Below are 16,041 nucleotides of genomic sequence, written 5' to 3' on the forward strand. Positions count from 1 at the left end.
ATGTTTAGCAACAAAATGATGAGCAATGCAACATACAAAGCTGCAAACACTGACAACTACTTAACGCTTACCTCAAAATCCCATAGGACTGCTGGACATTTAAAATCTTATTTGCACTCCCGAGTGTTTATTATTTCATTGTTCCACATTAATTTGTGAACGTCTTCCTTTAGTGCTTGACTGCACCGGAATAAATGATTGGCTTTAATTTCTCGTGTAGTGGTCTGGTCTTCCACCCTTGCTAGACAAAAGTGAAGTTGAGTGTTGCGTTATTCCTAGATCCAAACTTCCAAGTTGCATGGATTGCTGGATTATTCCTTTTATCGTTATTGTCAAAGAGTTGCGGCTTAGGGGCAATTCGCCCCTCCAACGTCTTCCTTAACTTTTTTTTTTTTTTTTTTTTACCCATATGTGGCCATTTCGTCTTTTAAACAAACCATTTCCTACCTGTATACTGAAACCATTGACCAGTTGACTCTTTTTACATAACAGATACGTCTTCCTTAAAGACTTAATAAACCATTTTGTGTTAAATAGCCAAGTGATACCAAGGTCTTTACTTTTGAGAATACCGATGAGAAAGCCGGTGTTGAAACGATGGTCGAGTGCTGCCCTCTGCTGGTTTTACTCGGTATGTATGGGGGGGTCTCTGTGGGTTCGCTGCTGGCAATTCGGCCACCAGCTAATGCACATTTGAAGAGGTGAACAAGTGTACCGATTCACACATATACACGCATGCAATGTCTGAGGATTTACCAGCCCTATATATGCAGTGTTCCGTGAGTTATTAATCAAATTATAAAGGCAAGAAGTCCAAAAATTTAATTTGATTCACCTATCCACCAGTTGTCTCATTACTCATAACCTCCTTGCTGCTACTTTGCAACAGGGCTCAAATTGATCTATTTATGAAAAATGACCAGGAAACATAAAAATTAAAAAAATAAAATAAAAAAATCAACATTCACCCCAGTTATATCACACTAAAATGAAACGTAAGGTAGCTTCACATTTAAAACTAGTAAATGCTAATAAGCCCGTTGAACTGCTGACTTCAACAAGCATTTTTGTTCTGCCTCATGTCACAAAGTTCCTATCCCAGCCGGTTTCTGCATTTGTGCCACAGAATCATCTCCGCCTCGGCTGCTTTCCACTTCTGCTCGCCAGGGAGGCCTGTCTCTAAAAACAGCAGGTCTCCATGGAAACCGGCCTAATGAAAAGCTTTTAAGCGAGGTAGCACCTCATTACCGCATTGAGGAAGCGGCGTCCGCTCAGTGAAAAGGAAAAACTCGGGGATAAATTAGATCCTTAACTGGGAAGTTAATTTCCAGGAAGTGCGGCCTAACAGTTCCGTAATTAATTTGGAACGTGCGAAGGAAATGGGACATCCATATCAAGCTTTACCGAGTACATTTACTGAGCCGTAATTAGGAAATAAATTACTGCCACCTAATATTTATTAAAGAATACAATTGTTTAAAAAAAAAAGAAAAAAAAAAGGTTGATCCCGGACACGTAATTGGATTTTCTCCCTAGAACATTCTTGCCTATAGTTGGACTTTAAAAGCTTGCATTAAAACCACGAACCGTGACGAGACAATGCAGTCGCAGGTTCCTGCCTCGCCCGGACAGTTTAATGGTGTGCTGAAGGTGTGTGTTTGTGTGCTCCTGCGCTGAATCATGCCTGCCGTGCGCACCTCCCAGACGCCAGAAAGGGACCTCAAAACGAAAACACGGAGAGGTGAAAGTAAGGTGGGAACTAGAGTTCGGTTTAAGCTGACGTCACGTTCTCCTGTGTTTCGTGTGTTAGCTGGGAATTAATTTGTTACCATCTTAACTTCAGTTTTGGAGGAGTTGGGTTTAGTGACGCAAAGGTAACGTCACATGACAATGCACCGAGAAGAAAATTTTGCCTGACCAATTCAGAAATGAGAAATCACCCTTTTGAGATTTGGTTTGAACCATTGATAAATTATGTTCTTAAAAAAAAAAAACTTTAAAAAAAACCCTAGCTAGCAACCAACAGTGTAGTTTATGGTAATCCAAAGTTGGGAAATCATAAAAACATCCAAAGCGTGGTGCTAAAACAAACCCATTTCAGAGAGACATCCAGGACAAATTAACCAGCTGCTTGTCCAGCAGTGACCCAACAGTCCACTCTCTAAAGCAGGACGTTCAAACTCATTTCTGCTTTGGGCCAAATGCAGATGGTGAGTGCTCTTAAAGGGCCGGTTGTGCCAGAATGTATTGACAAAACCTGTTCACAAACTACCAATGAATTCTTAAAATTAAATATTATTATTGAACATCTTTTCAACCCCTCCAGGATTTTGTGATTCTTTTCGTGATTTTTGGCAATAAAAATAAATAAATCAAAGTGTTTGTGGTACTAACTGGGAAATATTTGCAATTTTTGTGCTTATTGATGACAGTAAATGCGACTTTTTATTACTCTCTGTGTAGATCGTGGACTATAACCTGACAACCATTAAGTCTGAGTCAGCTGTTTAGTACAAGGAAGAAAGTTTTTGACAATTTTAGAAAAATCTATAATGAACTCCCAATTAATAGCAAAAAAAAAAAAAAATGCAAGGAGTTGTTGATTTTGCTTTCATTTCTCAAGAAACTGGAGGGACTGCATTGATTTGATCGATAACATAATATTTAAATATTACGTGCTCTAAAACTAAAACAAAAATTCAGAGTCCGGAGTTGATTTTAAGAGGGAGGTGAAACAACAGCAGCAAACCAGACCAAGGTAAGGCACTCTTTTAGCAGTTCTGGTGTTGATGGTTCAGTGTAGCTCTGAAATGAACCCATCTTCTCTCTAAAGTTCACATTAGAACTTAGACCTAGCCCACATAGAACCCGTTTCTTTAGCCTTGAGAGAGGCTGACAACTTTCACATTCTTAACCAGTCTAATAATATTGGATAAAATTTCTTTTATAGACTTTATTTCCGGTTTGGTTAGTAGCTTGTAGATAAGTTGATATTCATACCAAGCAAAAAGAACAAAGACATTCAGTTTTAAATACATTTCTGATACTGAGAAAGATACATAAATCTCCTTTGAACACGCTATGCAGATGACTCCATAAAAAAGGACAGATTCACTTCTTCCAAAATGTCTTTCTCAGCATCAGACTGAAAGATTGATTTCCAAACTTTTAACACATTTTAGCATTGCTCCACCAGCCTGTCGAACCTCCGTCACATCACATGCCACCACGGTGCTGTTGCTCCAGTGTGAAGCGCTGGCAGCCGTGACAAGAGTCTCAACACTACACCGACTGCCCTCGCGGAACCTAATCTCTGCCGCCTTTGTCACTAGACAGTGTCATGTTCAGCCAGGGCCAGGCGTGTTTCCTCCGCGCGAGTCGGCCACGGCGGTGTGACAGAGAGACGGAAGGAAGGGTGTGAGGCTGAACCTGAACACCTAGAGACGGGCTGGCTGTGGGGATTGTGACGCCTTCTGGAGTCTCATGACGACCGGCTCAAAGGAACCCGTTCTCGAACCGCTTTACCGGGTGAGGTTCTGAATTAGTAATGCAGTGTTGACACATTCCCAAACACTCATTTGTGCGAGGATAAAATGCCTGTTCTTTGAAACCCAAATGTTTCTCAAAAGAGATCTGAGTATTGAAGGTTTATGGTAAAGACTTGGAACTAAAAGCAATTACACAAAATTGTTAACTCGAACATAAAATTCAAGTTAATAATAAACCCATCTATATTTTCTCCTGAGTCTTCCTGTTAGTTAGCTATTGTATCTTCACTCTTGTGCCAAACAAGGGACGATCAGGGGATTATTGTGGTGCTGAGCTCAGATATCAGTCGCCCTGTAAATAGGGTGTGTGTGTTCGGACTGGTGAAAAACAAGTTGTATGACATACCTGAGATAAAGATAACACCTGAGCACACGAGTAGCTCAATAAACAAACCCACAAAGTTTGATTCCGCCATTTAAAAAAAATAAAAATAAAAAATCAGTTTCCATATTCTCTTTTTCACACACCATTCCCGTGAAACGACGCTGCTCGGTGGTCTGTAACTAAAAGACCCAGTTTGACTGGTTCCTTTTGAACGGTTTGAGCGACCAATACTCAGATTTCACAGCTCTAAAATCACCACAGAGACTGATCGGGAACAACAGCCTTAAGTACAAAGTCGGTAAAACAGACATGATAAATGACCACGTGTTGCCAACAAGAAGGAAGGAGAAACAAAGGAAGGACTTATTTGACAGGCGCGATGTAGCGGAGATGAGAGTAGTAAGTCCCTTTAGTAGAGAACGAGTTATCAAGAGGATGTTATCGGCTAGGATGGTAAGCTATCAGCTAGTCAGTGTTGGAACACGATTATAGAACATTTCTATCATCTTAGGACTGAAGTATCAAAATTCATTGGATTAGACGTTTATTTACACAGAACACAATGATACATGAGAGAAAATTGAAAAGGTGTAATAGCATCCTTGATTTGATAAACTAATTATTATAATTTAATATTTTTTTTACATTACATACATTTTCTAACAGATAGGGTGTGTCCAAATGGAGGGGCTGTGTCCCTCAAAGGACCTGGCTGATGTAGGCTTCGTGGTCGATGAAACACCACGTAGTGCTTCGTCCACAAGGCCTACAAAGGTAGGTCAGGTTCTTTGTCAACCGCAAAGACCAGACCAGACATGAGCGGCTGTGAAATTTGACGGTCTAGCCTTCAGCTTTATTCCCTGCCCTTACCCCGGAGTTTGTCCTGTAACCTAGAAACCGTGACGCTATGCACAAGCTGGTGAAAATGGACCTTTAAATCTACATAACATCATTTTGACGTTATGTATCGATATAATTATTTGTTTGGGTCCTTCATTTCAATAAAGTTCATAGTTGAGTTTGGTGTACATCTTTTGACAATCCAAAAGGTTGTCCATGTTTAAAAAAAAAAAAAAAAAGTGCCAACAAGTGTAGCAAACTAATACGCTAATCGGAATTGCTTTTATTATGTTTCCATTTGAAACAATGCAACTTCAAAAAGCCATACGGCTCAAAGAAGGAAATTCAGTGCTAGATGAAGTCTTTTTTTTTTTTTTAAAACAAAACATTTTAGGAGAAATATGGTCAGACTGAATGAGAAAACAAAAAAGAAGTAGTGTAGGAATCAAAAACTTATTTGACCGCTCACATTTAGATTTGAGAAACGCCTCAAATATTTGCACAAAAGCAACATTACAGTAATCAGGACAATTTGTGAAATGTGTTCATCACAAAAGGACAGCAAAGAGCCTCAGCGTAGCAATAGAGATACAAAAGCGCAGCTTAGGGGTGGAATTTTAACAAAAAACTATGCACAAGACCCCAAACAAAGGAAATGCTTACAAAGAACGCAAGTTTGAGATAAAAAGCTAAAGGATGAATCAAACAGGGACAATGTGAATTTAAAAAGGCCCCAAAAGACGGAATACGAGCACAAAAGAATCCCAAATGGCTATAATATAATATTAGTTGGGAACAAAATGACTCAAAAATAATGCTAATTAAAAATAACTACAGCAATTTGCTATTGTTGTGTGTTCCTTTTCATCTTGGCTTTTCTGGGGGCAAGTCGGAGTAAACATCATTCAGGATTATTTGTCAAAATACAAAAGAGTCTTAATGATTGCACCTTTCTTGGTCTGAAGAGATCTTCAGAACTTTTCCTTCTCAACAGTCAGACGTCTTTTTCAGATTACGGCTCCATAAGTTTGTCCTTCGAGACAGACTCCAAGCACAAAAAGCACCTGAAACCAAACAAAGGAAAGCAACAAAACTTTTAACAAACATTACTTTCTCCACATTCGCTTATTTCACAGCAGAAGCTTTGAACCTGTAGCTGAATTGGCTTCCTCATCCGGCGAAAGGTGATCAACGGTTGCTGGCGAGGAGCCTCAAAGTTGAGTCAGCTCCTCGGCCGGCACCTCTACGTTTCCGATGTGCCACAAAATCCAAAACGCCAGGCTGAGGAACAAGATTAGCGGCCCAGAAAGGACAAGAAAGTCCCAGTAGGCGACGGGCGAGGCGATCCCAGTGACGAAGACGACGAGGCCGACCGCATCAAGGAGGACGGCAGCGAAGAAAAACCCTACGCAGCGGCCGATCCGACAGCGGCAACTTGTGAAAGTTAGTTTTACTCTTTCCATGCTTCGCACGGCACCTCACGAGGAGTGAGCGGCGTGACAGATGACACGGAAAGAGCTTAAAACATTCAGGTCACATTCCTTCTATCTCTACATCTTCATTTTTTTTTTTTTTTTTAAACCACCCGCTGGCACCAGAGAAATACGTTCCCTTAAAGATAAGAGACATTCTGGCTCCGTCGACGAATTTGCTTTCTTTCCCTTACAGACCCAGCTGTAGCTCAGCTATTTTGGATAAAGTAGAAAGAAATTACCCATGTGTGTTAAATCCCAAACATTTGTTTGTACTTATAGACGTTAAAAAGGTGACACTTTGTTAAGGATTACCTTTGCAACATAGTCTCTTTCACTAAAGCAGACAGCATCCACTGCTCAGAGTCACACAGCCACATTTCAATGTCTTTGCACTTTATTCCCAAAAATAATTTAGACAAAAATATACAGAAAACATGAAAACGAAATGTTTTCCCTTCAGCTTTTCTTATTTTTGAGAGCTTTACACCAAGCAAGATGTTCTCACAAACGTGACTTTCGCTCACAAGTTTAAATGTTAAAGTCTGTTGAAATCTCAGGGGAGAAGGGAAAAAACCCCAAACAAAAACAGGAAGTAGCTCATGTCCAGGAGCCAGGAGCACCGGCCACAGCATCTGCAAAGGTAACAAAACAAAACAAAAAAACATAGTAAAGAGTTACTTTTGATGCAAAAATTTGGTACCAACACAAAATAATTAACGTGCTAAAAACAAAGAGTTACTGTAACAGGTTATGACCTCTCGGCACAAGTTGAAAGTCTGAATCTAGATAAGCGGAAGGTTGTGTGCTACGCAACTGGTTTTCAAAGATAATCTGTACGCAAATTCATGAACATTTTCAGACTATTGGCAGCCATAACACACGTCGTTTGAGAACAGCTTTGCGGTGGCTTCTCTTCGCGTGTTTAATTTTGGCTACACGCTTTATCACACGGGGGAAAAAAAGAAAAAAGAAACAGCTGTAGTGACCAAACAGGTCAAGAGAAAACTAACTCTACGCAGGCGGTCAGGTGAAATCATTTGAAATGTCTCTTATTTCAGGTCAGCTAGAGTTACATTTTTTTCCTATTTACTGAATGCCACAATAATAATGAGAGAAAACATGTCAGACATTTATTAATGTCTACTCGTGTCTTTCTATTCACTGTATGTAAGCCTTTGGTTTCAACTGTATACCAATGTGAGAACTGCACAGATCTGAAATATTTTGCACATTTTAGATGTAGGTTTTAATTTTGGATATCTTCATGGGTAAGCAGTGTTACATTACACATTCGCAACATCTCTGCAGCCTTTATTTCTAAAAAAAAAAAAAAAAGACAATCGTAGTCCTTAATTTTGAGTGATTGACAAATACTTTGCATTATCAAATGAGGCTTTCGATTTACAAAAAAATAAGCACTTTTGGTTTAATATTTAGACATTTGCATGTGCCACCCTGTTCTCAACTGTGTCAACATTTAGGTTTAACTATAACAATTTGAAAATACTAAAAGCAAGACTGAGGAATACGTGGGCTAATCACAACCACCATCCTAGTCACAATATTTATTAATAATAATGCAATATCACTTTTTTTTTTTTTTACTTAGCATAACGCTGTTCTAGTTTGATTTTCAGATCTCGAGATGAATATCAAAGAAAACTATATATATCATTTTAAAATCTTTGTTTCACACGCTCTTGATGGTCACATCTCCAGAACAGGTAAAGGAGTCAACATGGTACGGCACGGCTTCCCAGAAACATTGAGTAATTTCACACCACCGCACAGGCAGCTCAGAACATGTGAACATGCAAGCATGAAGCAATCGGCATCTAATCCTGACCCATCCCTCTCTCTGTGTTAAGCAATGATAAATTGCACATGCTGATTAACCAGCTTTGCCAAACGTCTGATACGTTCTCATTCAGAAAAAAAAAGGTAAGTCGATGCTACATTAGCAGTGTTTTTCTAAGGCGGGGACCTGGGTTATGAAAAGAAGTGTGCACTGATACTCTGTGATAACACGGGACCTATTGGGAGGAAGTAGCCGTCTGCAGCACAAATCTGAAAGTTTGATCTCTGTTTCAAACTCGACACCCTTAAAAACAAATAAACAGGATTGCCTTGGATTGTGAAGAGTAAACAAGACTCGAAAGGTGCTGTCCCCAAAAAAACAAACAAAAGAAAAACTTAAATTATAAGCTGTAAAGATCTTACCCTGTTTCCCTTCCCCCCCATGTTTCTCACTGCTGTTGTAGTTTTAAATATCTGAAATACTATCAAACTAGTGAAGTGACCTGACCTGCTTTAGCCACAGTTTTCACTTCTCGCAGTTGTTGTTTATTTTTAAGCAGTTGCACGGCATGGTGGTGAAACATGAAACTGCTGCTGCGCAAGCTACTCAACAAGGTTGCTGCTAGGTAACCAAAGAGGGAGCGAGTTACTCGATGCCACCAAAGTTACTAAGCCAGCCGTGAGAAGTTGAGCGACTAAAGCCTTTACTTTACCTACGTCTCCCAGAATGCTGTGCAGTCAGTGAAATTACTGAATCAAATGTATCATCTACTGATATTGATAACGCCTCTATCCTGACATACATTGTTTTTTACTTATAGTTTTAAAACATAAAAACTACAAAAATGGAGGCCAATGGAGTGCAAACTAATCTGGCTTTTTATGTAGCGCTTGGATTAATGGCTTCTTCCTGACTCTGTCATATTACCCAACATCAGCATAGGAATCATTTCATTCTGGATAATGATACACTCACAGGTTATTCCTCCACTTTACTGAAACATTGTGATCGGAGCGTACAGAGTAACGGCGTCACCATCTGGATGATGTCTGGATTTAATGAACGGCACCTTCGGCAGATCCCAAATGCGAGGCACTGTTACTTTGTGGATCGGCATTTTTTTCCCTTTGTAACTTAAAAAAAAAAAGAAAAAAAAAAGGCCACACCCATTTATAGCTGATAGGATGGCATCAGGGGGGCATTAAGCAGAATAAGATAAGATCCCTGCAGTTCTTCGGCGGCTCAGCCGCGGCTAAAACCCAATCGCCGTACCCACCGCACTCCATTCCGCCGGATCAATAAGCGCTGCAGAGTTCCATTAAAATGCATTTGTGCCTTTATGCCCAAAGGGTGTCTGACTGGCCAGCCACTTACAAGCAAACTGACGGCTAAAATACTGCTGAAGTGTGAAGGTGAGCACAAACGGTCAGGCTCATTAATTAAAAACTGCCATGGGTCACTGAAGATCTCTCCACTCGGGTGGAGGGGGTGCGAAAGGAAGAGAAAAAAAAAAAGATTATTACAGATATTCATGAGCATAGAGCTGGGAAGCCCCCTTGGAGGGCTGATGGGGGGTGGGAGAGGTGCGTGTACCTATGGGTGGGTGGGTGATTACCTCTCTGGACCAGCTTCACTATGAGTTTCATCTAAACCCTGCCAATAATGTGAGATATTTCCCTTATTAAGACCGGGGCGAGCCTGAGGAGGGCTGCCATGACAACCTGTGAGAGGATGAGGATGGCAGCGGTGATGAAAGAAAAAAAAAAAAAAAAGGTCAGTTAGATGTAGCTGAAAAACTCACGACGGCAGGCCTCTAACAAGGATTATTTACCACCTTGCAAAGGTATTCACACCCCTTGAACATTCACACTTTGTCAAACACGACTTTCTTTCAGTGTGATTCATTGGGATTTTATGTGACCGACAAACGCAAAGCAGTATATAACTGCGAAGGAAGTGGAAAGAAAAAAATATACATAGCTTTCCAAACGTTATCCAAAAAAAAAAACACCAATTGCTTCCAGAAGTTAAACAGTAATGACTAATTTATTCTAAAGAAAGCCAGTTGTTCTGTGAAAACCTCAAAAGGTTTGCTAGAGAACATTAGCTAAAACAAAAAGCATCATAGAGATGAAGGAAAACAGCAGGGGCAGAGCCGTGGGGAAGTTTAAAGCAGGGAACTTTGAAGGAGAAGCACAAACCAACAGCTCAGGTGTGTGGCATGAAGGGAAACATTTAAAACATGCAGGGCAGGGGGGCGTGAGGACTACGTGCACACCATGCCCTGCCTTTATGTCTAGGGCATGACTGAGATCAAAGCTCAGTCAAAGTTCAAACCCAAATCCAACGGAGAATCAGCAGCAAAAGTTTAGAATGACTGTTTATAGAGGTCTGCCACCGCAGTGAAGTTAGTTTCAAGTTGGATATTCGATATTCGAGCTCCGCGGAGTAAGCGGCGTTTAGCTCAAGGTTGATCCGATTTATGAACGCTACTGTCGGCCAGCGGTTCTCCACCGCTCCCGGCCGCAGCGCCCGAAGGTTCACTTAGGGACTATCAACAAATTACTGAACCTAACATTCCTGTCAAAGAAATATAATGTTTTCTTCAATAGCTTCCAGGTCATGTGACCTATTGACTCAAAATCACTTTGGAATAATTATACTAGTCTCTTTAGATGAGGCACAGTCATTTGTTTTCCATTTTAAATCATTTTCAATTTTTAATTAATTTTTTTCATCAAAATTGAGTGTTTTTCTTCAATAGCTTCCAGGTCATGTGACCTATTGACTCAAAATCACTTTGAAATAATTCTAATAGTCCCTTTAATTGAGGCACAGACATTTGTTTTCCATTTTAAATCATTTTCCATTTTTTAGGAATTTTTTTCTTCAAAATTGAGGGTTTTTCTTCAATAGCTTCCAGGTCATGTGACCTATTGACTCAAAATCACTTTGGAATAATTCTAATAGTCTCTTTAGATGAGGCACAGACATTTGTTTGCGATCTAAATTAATTATAAATTTTAAAACACCTTCTCATTGAAAAGCAAAATTGTCAGTAAAAGTAAATACTGACATGTGGGAAAAGATTAATTGCGAGACATGTGCTTAAAGTTTGTCTTTATGTTAACATTTAATTTTTGAACATTTTTAATGCCATTTCAGGTAAACTTTGACAACTATGAAGCAGTTCTGTCATTTGTCCTTGTGAACAACAATCACTGGAAGTTGCTGGTTTGTGATTTTTTGTCTATAATCAATATTTTTTCATTTTATGGTTTGGATAGAGCATGACATATTCACATTAGTTTTAATGAAATTTTTCTTTGTTATGCCCCTTTACTTTGTTGATCTGTTTTAGTACATCAATGCAGAAGCCAGAACTGTATTCCTAATAGATCCTGCACAAGTATCATCTGAGCTTGTGGACTCCCAAAAGGCAGCTAAAAGAATACAGTAAATAAAGCTCTAATAAATTTTTAAAATGTATTAAAAATTAATAAATTTGCAAAGTGACCACATAGAGATTGAGTTAAAAATCTGAATGTATGTGACATTCAGATTTCTGAATATATTATTGAAATATATTATCCATAACATTTTTTCAAAATATATTATGTAAAAAATATTTCTATTAATTTAAATGTTTATGTAAATATTAATTTCAATAAACTTAACATTGTTGTTGTTAACAGAAACTGATAAGAGGAAAGCGTGAGTTGTCTTATGAGTGGAATTACAGAATACAATTGCTCTTACACAAATCATTTTGTTTGTTATCCAGAGAATACTTCAAAATGAGAAGGACATGCCATGGAAAAACAGGCTGGGTTGGGATCCAATGGAAAGGGGGGACAATGCGCCACCCTATTCAACAAGACGGAAGCAGCTGTGGAGTTATTGTAGTCAAAGTAAATTAATGAGTTCATGTTTTTTGTTATACAAGTGTGGATACTGTGTAATTATTATAGAGAAAAGTTGTCTATCATCAAATACAGTCTCTCTGGTTAGTTAAAATGGGCTTTCGGAATTGTGGAAAGAGTGTGTATTCACTTGGAGGAATACAGACTCCCCCAACAGTAGCCCATAACTGGGGTCAGTGCAACATGCCACACAGTATTTGTAATTACAGTTCTTTCATCATCTTCTAAATGTTGAAACATTTAGATGTTTCACTACAGGTATCTGTACTAACAAACATACCTGTTTTAGTATATGTGGGTACACTATATATGTCCACATGAATGTTTTAAGTCTGATGCATTATAATGCCATAAAAAAAGTCTTTAAAAACTTTTTTTTTCTTTAGATGGCAAAAGCACTGATGGAAGCCTTCCCTCTGATGCCAGATGTAGATTTTGACACAACAAAAAAGGCAATGAAAAGTGAAAGAAGAACTCTCGCTCTTCAAATCCTTGATGCATCAGGTATACCATGTGCATTTCGACTTACAATACATAAACATACACACATATATATTGCAGAATCTCCCCAGCTCTTACATTACTGAACCAGTCTTGACTGGTGAATTTAAGGTTTTTTATTTTATTTGATTAAGATCAACCACCATCATCAAAGTCACCACAATAACCTCAATAAATGTGAAAACTAAAACATATACAAACATTGTAATACAAAACATGAACTTAACCAATAAAGATAACAAAACTAAACAGACCTCGCTGCTTTCGCTGGGGAACACTAAGTTTTGATTTCTTTGTGACAAGCACATCTTGACAGTTCAATTAATTCACTGTTTCAATGACTCTTTCAACTTATATAGAGTCTGCCCTCATTAGCTCCTGCAGCCCGTGAGGTCAATAAAAAAAAAAAAAATTACAAAATGCAAATTCCATTTCACAAAATATAAACCACCAACAGTGCCAATCCAAACAGACAAAGATATCTAAACGATATGCAACATTGATAATTTAGAAAATTTACTTTAGTTTACAAATGTATTTTATATAATCTCCAAGTATTAATAATTTTAAATTAATTTTCTGAAATAATTAGCTATTTTGTTATATATATATATATCGATCTATCAATCTATCTTGTTTGAATATGCTGTATATTCTTCTTGATTACAGTATTTGATGACCACTGTTGGTGTGCGATGTGCGCTGCATACAAAGCCCCGGGGTCTGGCCCTGGAATGACAGACTGGGTGAGAAATCAAGAGTTGTCAATGTAAAATTCAGAATTAGACACAGGAAATGACTCTTGGGAGCCATGAAATGTTTTATATAATAAATGACAAGCAATTAAACACCAAACTGTGTGACAGGAGATGAGTAAGTTCAATACTGCTAAACATGTATATTTTCTTGTATTTGTGAACAGATCCAGTGTGACAACTGTGACCGATGGTACCATGCCCTGTGCATAAATATGAAGAGCACAGAATTTCAAAAGAAAAAAACAGGCAGTTGGAAATGTGTATTGTGTAGTTAATCTGAAAACTAGAAACTGTGTTCATTATTGTTCGAAATACGTTTTGAAAATATCTGTGGAAAATGAAAATGTAATATGTTTGTGTGGCATTGATGCTATGTGTGATGTATAAAGTGTACTGGAATCATTTCAAATTGATAAGTAATTTTATGACGTTATCTGAAAGCTATTGAGCAACAATCTTAAACTTTAAGGAAAAGATTCCTAAAAATTATAAAATAAAAACATAAAACATAAATAAATGTCTGTGCCTCATCTATAGGGACTAGTATAATTATTCCAAAGTGATTTTGAGTCAATAGGTCACATGACCTGGAAGCTATTGAAGAAAAACCCTCAATTTTGATGAAATAAATTCTTTAAAAATTGAAAATGATTTAAAATGGAAAACAAATGTCTGTGCCTCAATTAAAGGGACTATTAGAACAAGTTCAAAGTGATTTTGAGTCAATAGGTCACATGACCTGGAAGCTATTGAAGAAAAACAGTCAATTTTGAAGAAAAAAATTCCTAAAAAATGGAAAATGGCTAAAAATGGAAAACAAATGACTGTGCCTCATCTAAAGAGACTATTAGAATTATTCCAAAGTGATTTTGAGTCAATAGGTCACATGACCTGGAAGCTATTGAAGAAAAACCCTCAATTTTGAAGAAAGAAATTCCTAAAAAATGGAAAATGGCTAAAAATGGAAAACAAATGACTGTGCCTCATCTATACAGACTGGTAGAACAAGTTCAAAGTGATTTTGAATCAATAGGTCACATGACCTGGAAGCTATTGAAGAAAAACAGTCAATTTTGAAGAAAAAAAATCCTAAAAAATGGAAAATGGCTAAAAATGGAAAACAAATGACTGTGCCTCATCTAAAGAGACTATTAGAATTATTCCAAAGTGATTTTGAGTCAATAGGTCACATGACCTGGAAGCTATTGAAGAAAAACACTCAATTTTGATGAAATAAATTAATTAAAAATTGAAAATGATTTAAAATGGAAAACAAATGACTGTGCCTCATCTAAAGAGACTAGTATAATTATTCCAAAGTGATTTTGAGTCAATAGGTCACATGACCTGGAAGCTATTGAATAAAAACCCTCAATTTTGAAGAAAGAAATTCCTAAAAAATGGAAAATGGCTAAAAATGGAAAACAAATGACTGTGCCTCATCTATACAGACTGGTAGAACAAGTTCAAAGTGATTTTGAATCAATAGGTCACATGACCTTGAAGCTATTGAAGAAAAACCCTCAATTTTGAAGAAAAAAATTCCTAAAAAATGGAAAATGATTTAAAATGGAAAACAAATGACTGTGCCTCAATTAAAGGGACTATTAGAACAAGTTCAAAGTGATTTTGACTCAATAGGTCACATGACCTGGAAGCTATTGAAGAAAAACAGTCAATTTTGAAGAAAAAAATTCCTAAAAAATGGAAAATGGCTAAAAATGGAAAACAAATGACTGTGCCTCATCTAAAGAGACTAGTATAATTATTCCAAAGTGATTTTGAGTCAATAGGTCACATGACCTGGAAGCTATTGAAGAAAACATTATATTTCTTTGACAGGAATGTTAGGTTCAGTAATTTGTTGATAGTCCCTAAGTGAACCTTCGGGCGCTGCGGCCGGGAGCGGTGGAGAACCGCTGGCCGACAGTAGCGTTCCGAAATCGGATCAACTTTCAGCTAAACGTCGGTTACTCCGCGGAGCTCGGGCCGGGAGCGGTGGAGAACCGCTGGCCGACAGTAGCGTTCATAAATCGGATCAACCTTGAGCTAAACGCCGCTTACTCCGCGGAGCTCGAATATCGAATATCCAACTTGAAACTAACTTCACTGCGGTAGGACTGCCATCAAATTTCCAAAATTGAGGTATTTTGCAAAGAAGAATTGGTAAAAGTTGTAGTCAGCGGGCTTTCTTGCTATATTTAGCAACATTTAATGGAAAAAAAATTGGTGTCGCTAAATTGCTAATCGGCAGGTCAGACTTTTTAATTGTTTGTTTATTTCGGTAATCGGCCAGAAAACTACAATCGATGCACTCCTCGTTGGAACCGTTCGGCCCAGACCTTCAGAGGTCCTCACGGCCTTATTGGTGAGACAAATACGCACCATGTTGTGTCAGAGGAGCCTCTCTGCTTTGGTGTCTCCCGCCTGCAGAACCGCCTCCGCCACCGTCAGGACCCCCAGCTCCGCGTTTTTATCAGCCGGAGACGCGCACTCGCTCCATCCGTCAAAGCCCCCGTTATCCTGACCGCCGCCGCCGGACTCCCATGCAATCCGAGGCGGCGCAGAGAAGAGCGCGGTCCCCTTCGCCTCCACCACCTCTCCACCCATCTTCTTTTTCTTCATCTCCTCCTCATCCTCCGCCGCTTCCAGGGGCTTCTTGCCGCCGCCGCCGCCTCCGCCCTTGGAGAACCTCTCGGACAACTTCCTGGCCCACTGCGTGAGGCTGGCGTCCAGAGAGTCCCTCTTGTGTACCGGCGCGTACAGGTGCACGTTCCCCGTGTACCACAACACCCACCACATCAGGCTGAAAAAGATGATGACGGAGCCCGTGTAGATGAGGAAGTCCCCGTAGAAGCGGCCGTCTGCGGTCA

The 16,041-nt window shown here is 38.9% G+C and overlaps 1 protein-coding gene and 1 long non-coding RNA gene across 2 annotated transcripts; one reads left to right on the forward strand and one right to left on the reverse strand.

Annotated features, from left to right (window-relative positions):
* Positions 1-4,400: 4,400 nt before the first annotated feature.
* Positions 4,401-15,784, reverse strand: LOC116727544 (uncharacterized). The gene is made up of 2 exons (XR_004340818.1): positions 15,554-15,784; positions 4,401-6,820 (listed from the first exon to the last, which is right to left on the reverse strand). It is a non-coding gene; the product is annotated as an uncharacterized LOC116727544 (long non-coding RNA).
* Positions 10,956-13,577, forward strand: LOC116727543 (uncharacterized). Its single transcript, XM_032575038.1, has 6 exons — positions 10,956-11,220; positions 11,348-11,442; positions 11,771-11,897; positions 12,296-12,413; positions 13,080-13,156; positions 13,333-13,577. The coding sequence occupies exons 1-6, from the start codon at positions 11,140-11,142 to the stop codon at positions 13,441-13,443; spliced, it is 609 nt and encodes a 202-aa protein (XP_032430929.1). The 5' UTR covers positions 10,956-11,139; the 3' UTR covers positions 13,444-13,577.
* Positions 15,785-16,041: the final 257 nt, after the last annotated feature.

This window comes from Xiphophorus hellerii, chromosome 10 (genome assembly GCF_003331165.1).
Source record: "Xiphophorus hellerii strain 12219 chromosome 10, Xiphophorus_hellerii-4.1, whole genome shotgun sequence".
NCBI lineage: Eukaryota > Metazoa > Chordata > Actinopteri > Cyprinodontiformes > Poeciliidae > Xiphophorus > Xiphophorus hellerii.